The 15,361-nt window shown below is 50.6% G+C and overlaps 3 protein-coding genes across 3 annotated transcripts; all 3 read right to left on the bottom strand.

The window, feature by feature from the left end:
• Positions 1-100: 100 nt before the first annotated feature.
• On the bottom strand, positions 101-5,888 carry LOC121589927 (disintegrin and metalloproteinase domain-containing protein 12-like). The gene is made up of 2 exons (XM_041909197.1): positions 4,813-5,888; positions 101-3,572 (listed from the first exon to the last, which is right to left on the bottom strand). Exons 1-2 carry the CDS (start codon positions 5,021-5,023, stop codon positions 472-474), a joined length of 3,312 nt encoding a protein of 1,103 aa, XP_041765131.1. The 5' UTR covers positions 5,024-5,888; the 3' UTR covers positions 101-471.
• Positions 5,889-8,204: 2,316 nt separating this feature from the next.
• On the bottom strand, positions 8,205-11,652 carry LOC121591171 (facilitated trehalose transporter Tret1-2 homolog). Its single transcript, XM_041911619.1, has 2 exons — positions 11,281-11,652; positions 8,205-11,200 (listed from the first exon to the last, which is right to left on the bottom strand). The coding sequence occupies exons 1-2, from the start codon at positions 11,567-11,569 to the stop codon at positions 9,834-9,836; spliced, it is 1,656 nt and encodes a 551-aa protein (XP_041767553.1). The 5' UTR covers positions 11,570-11,652; the 3' UTR covers positions 8,205-9,833.
• A 286-nt stretch (positions 11,653-11,938) lies between these two features.
• On the bottom strand, positions 11,939-14,674 carry LOC121591176 (facilitated trehalose transporter Tret1-like). The gene is made up of 3 exons (XM_041911629.1): positions 14,115-14,674; positions 13,815-13,970; positions 11,939-13,737 (listed from the first exon to the last, which is right to left on the bottom strand). The coding sequence occupies exons 1-3, from the start codon at positions 14,176-14,178 to the stop codon at positions 12,533-12,535; spliced, it is 1,425 nt and encodes a 474-aa protein (XP_041767563.1). The 5' UTR covers positions 14,179-14,674; the 3' UTR covers positions 11,939-12,532.
• Positions 14,675-15,361: the final 687 nt, after the last annotated feature.

The following is a 15,361-nucleotide window of genomic DNA, read 5'->3' as shown; positions in this document are numbered from 1 at the left end:
TATATAGCTATTTTAATACAATCCTAAGGCTGTAAATGAAAACCTTCTTTCTATTTCAATTTCTTTCAAAATCCCTTGATTACAACGAAACACCTTTTTGTAATGACTAGAAAAGAATTTTTTTCATATTGATCGTTTGTGCATACCGATGCTCTTACAATGCTACCAATCTTATTCGCTAAAAATTGCTTTTTCTATCAACAGTCTAACAACTTCCGACGGACGGACGGACGGACGAGTCGTGTTGCCACCAGCTGGCAATAAATATGCAGTCTACGTGTGGTTTAAAATTGAACATCCACAACCACTTCAAAGTTAATATTCATTCACTTTTCAACACAATTCTCTCAAGACACTGCTCGTCCAAAGAAAAAAAAACTAGACAATACCATTCACAATACTGCTCGTGTTCGATATGGTTCATTCACAATAATGCACGTGCAGAAACGTGCTCGGTGCGCCCAAAGCTCGCTATCGCCGGGCACCAATTTCCGCTAGATTAAGCTTTGCCTTTAGCGCTGCCACGTTGCTCCCGCCGGCGGGCCCTTTAGCAGGACCGGGGGCGCCAGCAGTTGGTTTCACCTTGCCGGTGCTGCTACCGTTTCCGGTAGTCGACGGTGTGCTAGGTAGCAGTCGAGGGCCCGGAGTCGCAGGCGCAACGCGCGGCAATGGGCGTGGAATGACGATCGGTTTCGGTGTGGACGGTGGTTTTGCCGCTTTGCTCGCCGGCTCTGGCGCTTCCTCGTCCACATCCGGCAACCGTTCGATCGAGTCAAAGTCGCTGATCGTGTACTGGCGGGGTAGCTTCGGGAGCAATCGGGCCGGCGCCGGCCGCTCGTCGCTCTTGGAACGCTGGTTCTGGAAGGTGTGCATGCGGTCCGTCTGCTTCAGCTCCTGCAGCACGGTGCTGAAGCTGCTCCCTTCCGCGTGCGCCGGTTCGGGTGTGCTGGCGGTGGTCGGTTTGTGCGTTTCGGCCGTCACGAGCGGATGCTCGGAGGAGGTGGCACTTTCCACACTGTATGAGCGCTCCTGCAGCAGCCGCCTGCGGAATGCTTCGGCGGTGTCGACCACGTGCGCGTTGTGCAGGAACGGGGTATCGATCAGCTTGTCCGCGATCGTCACCTTGCCATCTTTGCTGATGTTCACGTTGATGAAGCATTGCGGTTGCTTCGGTTCGGGCAGGGGCGGTGGCGGCGGAACGGGCGGGCGTCGCACCTCGTTAGCGCCGTTTCGCTCCCCGTGCGTTTTGCTGCTCGGGACGGCCGGCGGCACGACGGCGGTGGGTGACGCCGGTGGCACCACAATGTGGCCGTACTTCCGCTCCCGGAAGCGTTTCAGCACGACGCGTAGCTGCGCCATCACCAGCGTGCGCTTGACAATTAGCGTGACAAAGCTAACGATCATCAGGATGCCCCCGACCGTGAGCGTGGGCACGAGCACCTTCAGCAGCACGTCCGGCATACTGTTGCCCGACCGGCCCGCCGGTCCACTGTCGATCGATCCACCATCGCCCGGGCCGTCACAGAACGGTGGCGCAAAGCCTGGCTCACAGTGGCAGTGGCCCTCGCTGTTGCACACACCCCGGCCGTTGCAGTCGACCGGACACTCGTCCCCGATGTCCTGCTCCTCCTGCAGCCGGCTGATGGCGACACACTGCTGGCCGAAGCACATGCGCCCCGCACCGCACTTCGTACCGTCCGGCACGAGGCCCGGATTGACCACCTCCAGCCCGAGATCCACGATGACCGCATTGCAGATCGTCGTGCGCACCGTCCCGCGCGGCCCGTAATGCTGGAACTTTGTCGCGGTGCGCTTGGCGTACGCCTCCACGCCAAACTCGAGCTTCTCGCTTTGGTGCGTACAGTGCAGCAGGCCGCAGTGCATATCGTGCACGGCGCACGGTTCATAGCCCTCGCCCTGCGCCAGATCGTTGCCACAGTTGCCAAACACCGTGCCGTTCACGTTCGCCTCGTAGCAAACCTCCAGCCCGGACCGGGCCGTCGGTCCCCACAGCCTGCGACACTGGCGATCGCGCGTGTTGCACTCACCCCGGTAGCAGTACGCATCGCCGCTCCCGCACGGGCTCGTGTCGCGCACAAAGACGTCCCTCGGGCACAGCTCGCTCGCGCCATCGCAGTACTCGGGCAGATCGCACTCCCCGCCCGCTTCTCGGCAGACGCTGCCCGCCCGCTTCGGCTGGCAGGTGGCCAGATCGCAGCAGCTGCCCGTCGCACACGTCGCGTTCGCGCGCAGCTGGCAGGTGCGCGCATCGCAGCACCCATTGTCGCACCGGTCCCGCCGGCCACAGTCACACTGTTCGCCCGGCTCGAGCAGCCCGTTCCCGCACACCGCACGCACCAGCAGCCGGCCCGGCCTGTTCTTCAGACAAGCGCCCAAACCGCGCTTGAGCGAGAGGCGGAAATCTTCCACGCTGCAGTCGCTCCACCGGTTCGGGATGTCGGTCGAGTCGCTCAACTTCGCCTCCATGATGCACGGTCCCACCCCCGGGCAGCGCGATCCGCTGCACTCCTCCGTGTCGTGATCGACGTTAAAGTTGTGGCCCAGCTCGTGCGCGACCGTGGTCGCGAGCGGCGTCACGACAAAGTTCTCCACCACCGCAATGCCGCCCGAACCGGCCGCACTGCACATGGAGCCGAGCTCGGCCTTCCCGATCACGCCGTCCGGGAAGCGGACCGCCGTCAGCAGGTGCGCATTGTCGTTCGGGATCTGGCGCAGCAGCCGCTCCCGCCGGTACGCCAGAAAGCTCGTCAGCGTCTGCTTCGAGTCGGTCGAGATGACGATGTTGTCGCGCGTGTTCCACAGCACCACCCCGACCAGCAGGATGTAGATGTTGAGCGGGCGGTACAGCTCGTTCAGCACGTTCACCACCGACAGGCAGTGCTGGTGGACGCGCTGCACGTTCGAGCTAAACTTCAGGAACAGCGTCCGATCGACGACCAGCACCAGCTCGACGAACAGCGAGTCGGCATCCTCGCGGTAGCCGGTGGAAAAGGCCGGCTGCTGGCTGTTGGGGGACCGTGACCCGCCCGCCTCTTCGTTCGCCAGCTCGTTGTCCTGCACGTCCCGCTTGTACCGGCGTCGGTACAGCAGGTGCGTGTTGTTGTGATACTCGATCAGGTAAGTTTCGTTGCGTTCGTAGATCACGCCGTCGATAGAACCGCTGCAGGTGGAGATAGCTACCCGCGATCCGGGCCGCTCCCGGACGGTTCCCTCGTAATGGCACAGCTCCACCGACTGCCGGTCGAGCCGTTCGACGATGTCCTGGCCCTCGGGCGACTGGTGCACGAATGTGTACTCCTCCGGGATGATGTTTTCGTTCAGCGTAAGGTCGAGTGTCATCGTTTCGCCCTGCATGCCGTACTGGATTGTCAGTCGCTCTCGGTGCGGTCCTCGGCGGGGTTTTCCCGTTTGCCGGGAGCCATTGGACGCGTTGGCACCCTCATCAGCCTCATCATCGTCCAGCGAGGATGAGCGGAGGGCTCGTTTCGTGCGGGGGCAGTGATATGTTGGGAAAATCCTTTCGTGCAGCTCAAACTGTTCACCCAGCAATCCTGATAGTCGAAAAATAAAAAAAAATGGAACGACAAGGAAAAGCCATTAGAATACGTGGAATTGGTTGCATAATCCGGGGGTTTGATTATTCATGCAGTGGAATTGGTGGAATTTCCCATCGGTTCAACGATTCCGCTAATGGGCATGCAACAGGTGCAGTAGTGGTGCTGGCGGTGGCATGTAAAACCACCGCCAAGGAGAGCAAGGCCTGCTGCGTGGATCGAAGCCTCGACATTGATTTTACGCGCCACTAACCCGTACAGCAAGCAGCCCAATGTCGAAGGCCCACCACGTGCACTGCTCTTTTGCGCGCGCTCACTCGAGCGCCCGTACTCACGGGAAAGAGAGAAAAAGAGTGAGAGACAGAGCGAGCGCGCGCACGAGTTTCATTGCTCCATGCGTTTGGCTATAGCGCTGTACGCGCGAATAACGCGATGCGGCGGAATCTTTAGCGCGAACGGAAGCGAATACGTGAGAATATGAATGAATGACATTTGCGTGGAGACAGTGCACACATACACGCCCCGGGGGGAATGGCAACAGTCAACGTACCACCCCCGGATGCGCCGTCCCGTCCTGGAGCAGTGCGGGAGCGGACAACACACGAGACAAAGCTATCCATTTTCGCTAGTGCTCGCGGGGACCCGCAAACGAGGGGGACACGCGCGGCTGTGTGTATAAATAATCGAAACGAACGGAAGCACCCAAGACGCTCGCTGTCTGATGGGCAAGAGCGGTGTGCTAGTTCGCGTCGCCCTACCCAGCCACCACCAGCCCAACGCAGCAAAAAGTAAAAACCGGAATCTTTGGTGAATCATCAACGGCTAAAGGAAAGAGCCAGTATTGCTGGAGTAGCAGACGCGTAACATGTGTGCGGAGATCGTTTGCCGATGGGAATAAGGCATGACTGTCTTTTTTTTTTAGCAAACTCTTGAACGTTTTCGTGGAATCTGTGGTGAGATGTGCATTGAATAAACAAAACTATAAAAAAAAGACAAGCGACACAACGCGAAGGCTTTTGCTTCTACAGCGTGTCGCATTCATTCATGTGATACTGCCGCAATTAATGTATAAATGCTTCCGCCGATCAAGATCGCGAGCGTTACGAATCCTCCAAAATATCACCGGAACCATTCGTCGGCATGGTTTCACCGCACTGAACGACGGGAAGCAGCCGCACACTGAGCTTCAAGGAGCGCCTCTTTGAAGGTGAACCGAAGCGTTCAATTTTCACCTTACCTTCCGTAAATGGGCGATCATTTCCCGGCACCGTTCGGTGCAGACCTAAGACACTGCTGCTGCTACTGCTGCGTGCGTCTATCACAGCCGTCACTATCACGGTGCGCCATGCCAGCGCCAGCAGAACGATGAGTAATGGGTTGAGCATTTTCCTCTCGAGATGTCCGTCGCTCGATCGGACGCTCCCTCGGATGCTCCGGTGCAGCTGCATGCACGTTGAGTGCTCTTCTCAAGTGGTGGTGACCTGTGCCACTCGTCGCGTGCACTTCCGTTTACGTAGCGCGGTACGCCACTCCCAAGGCCGCAGACACACGGTTACGCTGCGCGGCGCATCGAACGAAATCGGTGCGCGTGTATCGTTTTACAAATGTCACCCCAAACCTCACGTACCACGTATCGTTTTGGGGCGGTAAGATAAACGGGCGGAGGAAAACCCGGCACTTCCTCGTTCAGCGTTTTCACGAATGCAGCCGAAAAGCACACTTCACAAACATGGAATGAGGAACAGTTGTCGTGGTCGCTGCTGCTTGGCTCGATGATGAGGTAGCGTTGATGATCGTCTTTGGTTTGATGGTTTGTTTGTCTCGTTGCACCGATTGTGGCCCCGAAATTCCACCGATCTTTTCACTCCAAAACCGAAGCACTGATAATTTCTAAACACATGCTGACAACCGGAAACCGCCAAAAACTGATCCCATCAACTGGGATGGGAACAAAAAGGACACGACGATTGATAATCGCAAAACGGTTACGGATCATGTGGTCATGCTGCTCGGCTTATAGTGTGATAACCCGGCACTCAACGTAGCACCAAACACGATGTCTTCACATCGGATTTTTTACTATTTGAATTTAAAAAAAAAACAAACACACACACACGACGATTTAGAAAACAAAAAACACTCAAAATGGCACACTTTTTTGTTGCGATGCTTTTGTATGTTTACATGTACGTGACGGTGGCGATGAGGAGTGCGAGTTGATTTGTGCCACTGTTTGCAACGGCCGGAGCCACCAGCCTACTGTTCGCCGGAATGCCCGTACCGAAAACCCGCACCGACGCGTCCTGCGCGCTACACGGTCAAAATGTTTCTGAGGCGGCAATCTTTGGCGTCGTTCGGTGTCATAGGCAACGGTTAGAGCGTGTGTATGCGCGCGCTTCAACAGCGACTCGTTTCGACTTCCACTGGGCATGGGGAACACAGGATCGTCGGCGGACATATGGAAGGAATTATTTTGAAGTTACTTGACGAAACATGTTGAAAGAGTTACCAATGCATTTTGCTATGTTATTTGGTTGCATTTCTTCGGAAATTTTCTTTTTCTTTTTTTATATTTTTTATTACAAATTATTCAACTACTCAATATTATTCGTTTGAATCATAAAAAAGAACTACTTTTTTATCAAAAATATAATGTGCTATGTTATTATTAATTAGTCCAGATTATGAGTCCAGAGTCCAGAGTTATGTTATTGATTAGTCCAGATCGTTTCTCTCAACATGCGAAACTTTCAATAAATTTTACTACCTTCATTTATTTCAATTTCACTGTTGCCACATTAAAATGTTGATGTGTCTGTTTGATGAAATTGCTTACAAAATTAAGTTGAGTGTTTTATTTCTTTTTTTTCTTTTCTTTTTCTTCTTCCCTTTCTTTTTGTTCTTCTTCTTCTTATTCTTATTCTTCTTCTCATTCTTCTTCTTCTTCTTCTTATTCTACTACTATTTCTACTTCATCTTCTTGTTGTTCTTATTCTACTACTATTTCTACTTCATCTTCATCTTCTTCTTTTTCTTTTGCACAACAACCATTGTCGGAAGAGACCTGTCTAAGCCACAAGTAAGCTTGGCTATCAGTGACTTATTGATTATCCATGGCAGGATAGTCTGCCCTACGTATGGGGGCCTGGCCTGGTTAAGTCGTCGACTGTTAAGCCAGATTTTTTAATGAAAAATATTTAAATAACTTGCATTCATTTCAATGGTATCTATATTTTGACTGTCATCATTACCAAGACGAATGCAAAATTTTCAGAAAATATGTAAGTTGTTATTCAAACTGTTGTATGTCCCCGTACACACTCAATGTGCATTCCAAAGCCAATTCTCCCTCCACACCGAAGTGGCTATACATGCTGTGGTAGTGAGAGAAGCCATTATTTGCTTGTATCGGCGCTTGATATGCGAACTACCGATGATTATTGTGGCGGTATTTTACCCTATCGATGGATTAACCCTCCTTCTCATACACATACACACACACACACACACACACACACACACACACACACACACACACACACACACACACTCACACACACACACACACACACACACACACTCACACACATACAGACGCTTACTCCCTCTCAACATAATGTTTCGCGTGTTAGTCATGCGAATGAGTCATGAATGTTTACGTCGGAAGGGGTCGTACCTTCGGAATGACCCCTCATAACGGAATTGCCAAACTTTCGTTGGCAGCCTGACCAGTTCCGAACTCACCTTCTGCATGTAGGTCATACCGGGCAGTAGTAGTCAGGTGTAATGCCGGCCGGGTTTGAATGATTATGTTAAACAATATTCACGAAAGAGGTTAGCTCCCGTGTTGGAAGGGGTGTTTGTATAATAAATCGTATTTTACATTGAGTAGGAACGTATGAGTAAGCAATCATCTATGATTGCATCGCCGAGTAGTGAATTGCTGCGAAGCGATGTTCGACAATCTGAAGCGGCGTGAAGCTTTGATACTAACCAGAGTTTCACTAGAAGCGTTTTATCGCGAGAAAAAGAACTTAGTTTGGACGTTCTACGTTAGACGGGATGTTGGCTACACACTTGAACGCTGCAATTGAAGAAATGTAACATGATCACATCGATATTGCCAAACAGTGGTACAATACGATTTACACATCTTTTATTTTGTGTTTCAATATGATTATCCATAGCTGTTTTCCAAAGATTTTTTTTAATAACAAAAACAGTGGCCAAACTGTGACACAAATGGCGTGATAATTTTGTTTTTTTTTTAAGCTAAACAACACTCACGTAAGCTGCATTGATGTTAATTTGCCAAACACTAGACGTCCTTGAAATGTAGTTATCATCTTCCTCCTCAATTAATGAAGGCTTGTGTTTGAGCGACTCGTGTGGCAGGAACAGGTACGTGAAATTGATTCTTTTTCTTATAATTTAACCAATGTTTCGTATTTTCTATTTTGTTATGTATCCATATGTATGAATTAATAACGACTTTTAAAAGGAGCTGACCGATTTTTTTTTATTTTTAACATCAACTTGATATAATTTAACATTCATAACATTGTAATATTAATTGTACTTATGTAATTGTAAATATGAGCGGTAGTTCACAAAAAGTCTGTAATTTGTTCATACGTTAGCGACGAGCAATATTCGCTTAGAATTCAGTTTCACAATAGCTATGTGTTGCAGGATAATATTGGAGTTTCAGCATGCATGTCGTAGGTTTAAGCCTCATTTAAACCGTCCCCCTGTACGAAGGACCTACTATACGGTATTTGGTACCGCCTGGTACTAAATAAGTCTTTAAAGCCTGTATAGGCCGTCATGACCGCGTAGGTCGTTACGCCAATATCAGAATAAGGAGTATGTATTCAGGAACGGATTCAGTTTCGAGAAGAATTCCATTAGCGGTATGTGCTCAGAATCCGTTCCAAGATCAGGCAATCGTTTACTAGGAATTGTGTTTTGCAACCCTGAATGTGCCAAATTAACAAGAGTTCTTAAAATATTATTAAGAATTGTGTAAAGTTCAGTGATATGTTGCTACCAAAGTACCAATAAGTTGTGAAAAATAACTCATTTCAGCCTATAAATGTACGGGAAGACCATCCGAATGTACTATGTCTTCTGTGTTGTAAGATTTATTGTGCAATTAACTTCCAAAATGTATTGACAACTATTGATACATAATCATCCCTCATGATAATTTAAAAACAAAGGAAAAAAGTCTCACATTAGTAAATAAAACAAAAGCCATTGTAGTATTCTTGATTTCTTTTAAATACTATTCTTATTATTCATTTACATTGTGTTGATCGGTGATGGAAAACAAAGAATCATTTACATTGCTTATTCATTGATTCTTCTCTAGACCCGCCTCTCAAAAGGTCATTTCTCCTGCGTTAGGACAAAGGATGCAATTCAAACGCTCAGCACAAAACGACGCACAAAAGAAAGAGCATCAAAGGCCCTCTGCCTGCGTTTTCAAGTAAGTATAAACAGGAAGTGTATTCTCTCTTTCGGGACTGTTATAAACTATTAATCAGAGCAACCGTAACGGTCGCTTTAAAGACAGACAGTCAAATCAATTAGAGCAGTTGTCACTGGATCGCGCATTATCAGCATATTATTACTGTACGCCAGATGTCATTCCGCATCGCTGCAGCTGCTATCAGCCGATTAAGAATGCTTTACGGATGCATCTACAAACGTCTTATCAGACAACTGGTTCGCAGGCGAGATGGCGCGCGCACACTCACGCAATCACAAGCACGTGGAAGCCCCAACAATGCATCAACAACGCCTCAACCCTTGCGTAATGTTTACCCGCACACACTGCATTCCTCCGAAAGGATGCCATGCAACATGGCGGTAGTAGCCGCGGCCTCTTTCACCTGCACACCTAATGCACACATCACGTTCTCGCATTATCACACCAACGTTTTGGGGACGAACCCCGCGCCCGTCCAAAACCCCGCCAACCAGGAGGGGGCCAAATGAGTCGGTGGCAGAAAACAAACAAACCGCTCGAACCACACACCAGCACAACATTGTCTTTCCGCGGACGGGGTGACGACGCTATGTCCACAAGCGTTTGTAGCCCGGTACAGTGTGTGGCATTGTTTTCATAACGAACCGAGGAGGGAAAACAGCGTAGTACTTATCAGTGCGCTCGTTGCGCCCTACAAACACGCCCCGCAATGTCAATGTGAAGCACACATCTGCGGGGCGGGTGGGCACCGTTGTACAGCGATTTCATAACCGCATCACCTTGGTACCGCAAAGCTGCTGCTGAATCTCGACCAGCTTCAAGCCGCGCGTTTCCAGCACGATCCTCCAGCAGAACGTCCCGGCCGCGATGCAGATACCGGCCAGCATCCAGAACGCCCAATCCAGCCCGGCCGCCTGGATAAGCGCGGCGATTAGCTGCAGAATGGCGTAATCGAACAACACCGAGCCGAGCACGCACAGCGTCACGCCGATCGGTTTCAGCTCGTGGGCGAAGATCTCCATCACAATGGCCCATGCAACCGGTCCAAAGCCGGCGTTATATATGGCTACGAAGCCCACCAGCGACGTGAGTGGCAGCCAGCGGATAGGTCCCACCGGTACGGCGTACCGGTTCAGCGTGAAGTACGCACCGAGCGTTGCCAGTGCGATCGCCAGCCCGATCGACGATGCGAGCAGCATTGGACGGCGACCGGTACGATCGATAAAGAAGGGTGTAATGCAGCTGGACAGGAATTGTAACACACCCAGCACAGCTGTTCCGTAGATGGGTCCGAGCGAAGCGTTCGATTCGAGAAACAGTACCTCACTGTTCGCCAGGATAACGTCGATGCCGGAACACTGTTGAAACAAGACCAATCCGAAGGTGATCAGCAGTGCCTTACGGTTTCCGGCGTGCATGAACAGGTGCTTCAAATGATGAACCGTTCGTGCTGGTTTACCATCATCCGCGTCACGCCTTCTGACGTACTCCCTTATCTCGTCCAGCTCGCACTGCACCTCATCGGCGTGACGAGCTCCCCGCAGGAACATGAGCGCTTCCACTGCACGTTGCCCATGTCCACACTGTACGAGGTAGTGGGGCGTTTCGGGCATGTACAGAAACAGTGTACCGAACAGTATCGGCACTGCGCAACAGATCGCCTGCAGGGCAAGGTAGCTGACAAACGGTCCCGCACAGTACACGATCAACACGCCGAGCGTTGTACCGATCTGGATAAAGCACCCAAGCGCACCACGGTATCGATCGCTGGCGATTTCCCCGATGTAGAGCGTCACCGTCAGCAGTACGTACCCGTTTGCCATTCCGATGATTGTGCGGGCCACAATCAGCAGCGATACCGAGCCAACGATCATCAGCATTAGCCAAGCGGAAATGTAAAGGACACTACTGAGTAGCAGTGCAATCCGTGGTCCTTTGTGTTTCGTAATCCAGCACGCCAGCAATGGACCGGCCAAACCGCCAATAGTTAGTGCCGCTTCGGACAATGTCCGATCGTGCTCGGTTAGCACCACACCGAACGGATTGTCGCGTAGGGTAGGTTCGGTTAGCTTCTGGAACACTGGGGACGGCCACGCTATACCACAGCCTAGTGAAACGGTGGCAAGATTTGCTACGGAACGGAACACGTACACAGCGATCGTTGGTTGATGTAATTCATTCGTTATTTTGAAGACTAAACAGCATGCTTACCTGCTGCTCCAGCCAGCAATTCGCAGTACCGCCAATGCATGATACCACCGGGAGCGACGGAATCAGTCACACTGAAAATACACTCTATAGCGGAAGCAAAGTTCAGCAGCTGCCGAGAGAATGGCGGTTTTATAAGGCATGACGCGTACCGGAAGTGGGTACGGCGGTGCGCAGAACAAACACTGTACAGATTGCACAAACTAGCTAACATGAGTGGAGAAGTGGTGCGACAAGTTTGTGGCAATGCATCAGCGATCGATTCTTTATCGGGTACGAACGAAAACAGCATTTAAAGAATGCTTTTTTTAAGTAGTAGAAAATATAATATCGCCCGGTTAGAGGGCTCAATGATAAATTAAAGGTCTCAAATTGGTTCTGGGACCGATTATGAAACTGATTTCGAAACCAATCTTATCCTGGATAAGATCCTGAATCTACATGGATCCTGAAACTGTTTCCACAAACATTGCGTTCCAGCATACGATCATGAACCCATACCGATCATGGAACTGATCCTGTTTTCATACCGATCATATGAATGATAGTGAATCCAAACCGTTCCCGGAACTGATCCCGTTTCTGTACCAATTCTGAAACCGATATCTCCATATAATTCTGATTCACTAGAACTGAACTCACAATCCACTAACTGATTTTGATTTATATTCGACGATATGCTGCGTAAAAAATCGACTAGGCATTCATCACAATTTGTGTAACGATACTAATCTTAGTTATTTATTATCTACTAACGTATTTATTCTTAAGTGATCTTTTCACTATTTATTGACTACAATTTATTACAATGTTGAGGAAGCGCTCTTGCCTACGGAAAGTTAGGCTTAGGAACCGGCCCTAATTAAATGACTAATTAATTGACTGTTGCCTTTGTCGAAACGCTTGCGTTGCCGTACTGAAACAACAAACCTATAAACGATACATTCCACCGCCACTTCTGAAGATCCTAATTGCAACGGATTAATTGGCTGTACAGTTTCTAATCGTTGTACTCGAGTGCCCTAAACGATTGATCCTTGGTAAATCCGATTGACGACGGAAGAAACGTTATGACTGCTCAAAGCGCGTCCCGACGCTGATAGACGTACTCGAACCCAGTTAGCGCACCTTCGAGTCACACATTTCAAGCACCACACCAAGTGCTTGCAGACAAACAAATCTTTTACGGTTGCCGATAATTCCACCCAAGCGTTGCCGTGTAATCAACGCAAAGTCGGCCGCCCCCATTTTTGTTTTACGGCTTATCATCCCTTATGATTCGAGCAGTTTCGTTGAGCTGCGCCTGAATCTCCGGCAGGGACAGACCCTTCGTCTCGATCACGAAAAGGTAGGTAAACAGAAATGCACCCGCCGTGAAGATGGCAAACGTCCAGAACAGCCAGTGCGTGCCGATCGCCGCATCGAGCGAGCTGAAGTAGAACAGGACGAAAAAGGCAACGCCCCAGCAGCTGCTCGACACGATCGAGGAGGCGAACGATTTGATGTTCGGCGCAAACATCTCCCCTATCAGCAGCCACGCGATCGGACCGAAGCCGAGACAGAACGCGGCCGTAAACACGACCAGCGACAGGACGGGCAGGAAGGCGAGCCGGTCCAGTGACAGGCCGCTGGACACGCGCTGCGTGTCCAGATAGAAGTAGGTCCCGAGGGCGACCAGCGCGCAGCACATGCCACCGGACGAGATTAGCAGGTACGGCCGGCGGCCCAGCTTGTCCAAGGTTAGGACCGTTATCATGCTTGCGACCACCTGCACGCCGCCGATGATAATGCTCGCCAGCTCGGGCCGGATCGCGGTGCCCGTCTTCTCGAAGATGGTTTGCGCGTAGAACTGCACCGGATTGATGCCGGACAGCTGCTGCAGCACAATGATGCCGGTGCAGATGAACAGGGCCCGCCGGTTGGCATGGTCGCGAAACAGCTCCCCGATGGTACCGCGGTTCCGGATCGAGTCCTCCACCGAGCGCTGGATCGATCCAAACTCGTCCTGCAGCTCCTCGATGCACTCGCCGCGCAGATACTCGAGCGAGCGAGACGCGTCCGCGTACCGGCCATGGGCGACATAGTAGTGGGGCGTCTCGGGCATCTGGCTGAAGGCGGCACAGAACAGCAGTGGAACGGCGAGCAGAATGTACTGCATGGTGGTGTAGCTCACGTACGGACCGATACTGTACACCATCAGCATACCGAGCGTCATCGACACCTGCACCAGCGAGCCGAGGGATCCGCGGCGCTGTGCCGTCGCAATTTCGCACACGTACAGCGGTGTGATGGCAAGGGCGAATCCTATTCCGCAGCCCTGGAGAAAGCGCCCGACTAGCAGCTGCGCCACGGACCGGGCCGTTACGAAAAGGATGAATGCTATCGCAAAGAGAAGACCGCCGGTAAGGAGGGCCAACTTACGACCGAACCGATGTGCGATATAGCCCGCCACTGGTGGTCCTGTAAGAATTGGAAAGGCCATACACAGCGATCGATCAGATATCAGAACGAACTCGTTGGAATGCGCCTGCACCTACCGGCCAACGATCCCAGCGCCAGTATTGAGCCTATCCAGGAAAATTCGGCATCGGTCGGCACTGTTAGCAGTGGGGAGTGCTTCGGATGGGTTAGCTTTGATTCGACCGGCGATGTCCAGCCCATCGCACAACCGGTACAGACGACGGAAAGGTTAGCTGGAACGAGAACACCACAACACGTGTAAAGTTACATTGGCATGCGTAATGAGCGTGAAAAACGTGGCCCCCCGTTAAGGCATTCTTGTAAGCTTATTGCTGCCACGCGTCACTCTCTCTTCCACCGATGTCGTAGCTACTCACCCAGTATTGCCGCCAGGTACTGGCATTTGTTGCGCAAAAGTGCAACACCATTGATCCACATCATGATAATGGGTCAGATGAGTGATTGATGTCTTCTCAAGTCTATGAATACCACCAGACTATTGCCTTCACGCGGTATCTCTGGCTATCTGTTGGGGTACACTGTTACGGTACACGATGACACATCAATTGCACCAGGAAAGTAAAAGCTTTGTGCGCTATACTTCCAACATCGGATAGAGCTAGTTAGCACTTTATCGATACTGCACTAGGTACGCTAATTGACAATCCCGACAAACAGGCACAGGCAAAAGTACATTAAACCGTGCGATGATCGAATGTAATCTACTGAAGGATTGCTGCGGAATCACATATTCAATTAAAACTGATGTCACTCCAAACACACTCCACACCGATTCGCCGGCGATGTCTCCTGGTCCGCGCGACTCACTTCAAAGAGCTCTGGCTCTTGACTGACCACCGGCAATCCGCGGCCCGGTTCGTAACAGACCTCGCCAGAACGCTGGCTCATTACCGATTACCAATTAAACGCAACCACTGTCGCGCTTAATCTCCCATTGCCGACGTCAATTGTTCGTTTGTTTAGTTTTTTGTTATGCGCTTTTTAGTGTTGTCGATCGGGATGTCACAAAAAAAACGACTCGCCTCATCTTGCTTCGGCGGAGCGGCTCGGCATTATTATTTCCCCCATTCCCCCCTCTCCACCTCATCAAGATGCTCGTGGCTTACCCAAACAGATAGCTTACATTTTCTTATCGCACCGTGAACAGTTATGCTTCTTTTGCTTTTAAAAGAAAGCAAAGAAAAACAATCAACAAAATCAGACCGCCTCTTGTGCCCATCCGACAAAAGCCCCATGATCTTAGCCAGGTTCCGAACCACGCAAAAGCTCATGTCTTACGAAATGCACGTGTCGAAGCTTTTGGCGGTTTAGGGCAAAGCACTCAGGCGTCATCCATCAATTACGAATCGCTGTTAGAGTGGGAGGGAAGGATGTCTTTAAACGTTAAAAACCATTTAAAAATCATTTTTCGAGTAACAAAGGAATACTAAACGATGATTATTCTTCTTGACTTAACAACCTAAGCGTTTATGCCGATCTAAACACGATTTTCGACATTTTATGCATTACGCAGTCGAATAGGGGGAGTTTTTGCTAAGGGGTGGTTGAAACGAGACTTGAACCGACGACGGTCATGTTGTTAAGCCATGTGAGTTGTCAACTT

Source organism: Anopheles merus, chromosome 2R (assembly GCF_017562075.2).
Source record: "Anopheles merus strain MAF chromosome 2R, AmerM5.1, whole genome shotgun sequence".
In the NCBI taxonomy this organism is placed as follows: domain Eukaryota; kingdom Metazoa; phylum Arthropoda; class Insecta; order Diptera; family Culicidae; genus Anopheles; species Anopheles merus.
Note: the sequence above shows the minus strand (reverse complement) of the source record. Positions and strands in the feature narration are given on the sequence as shown.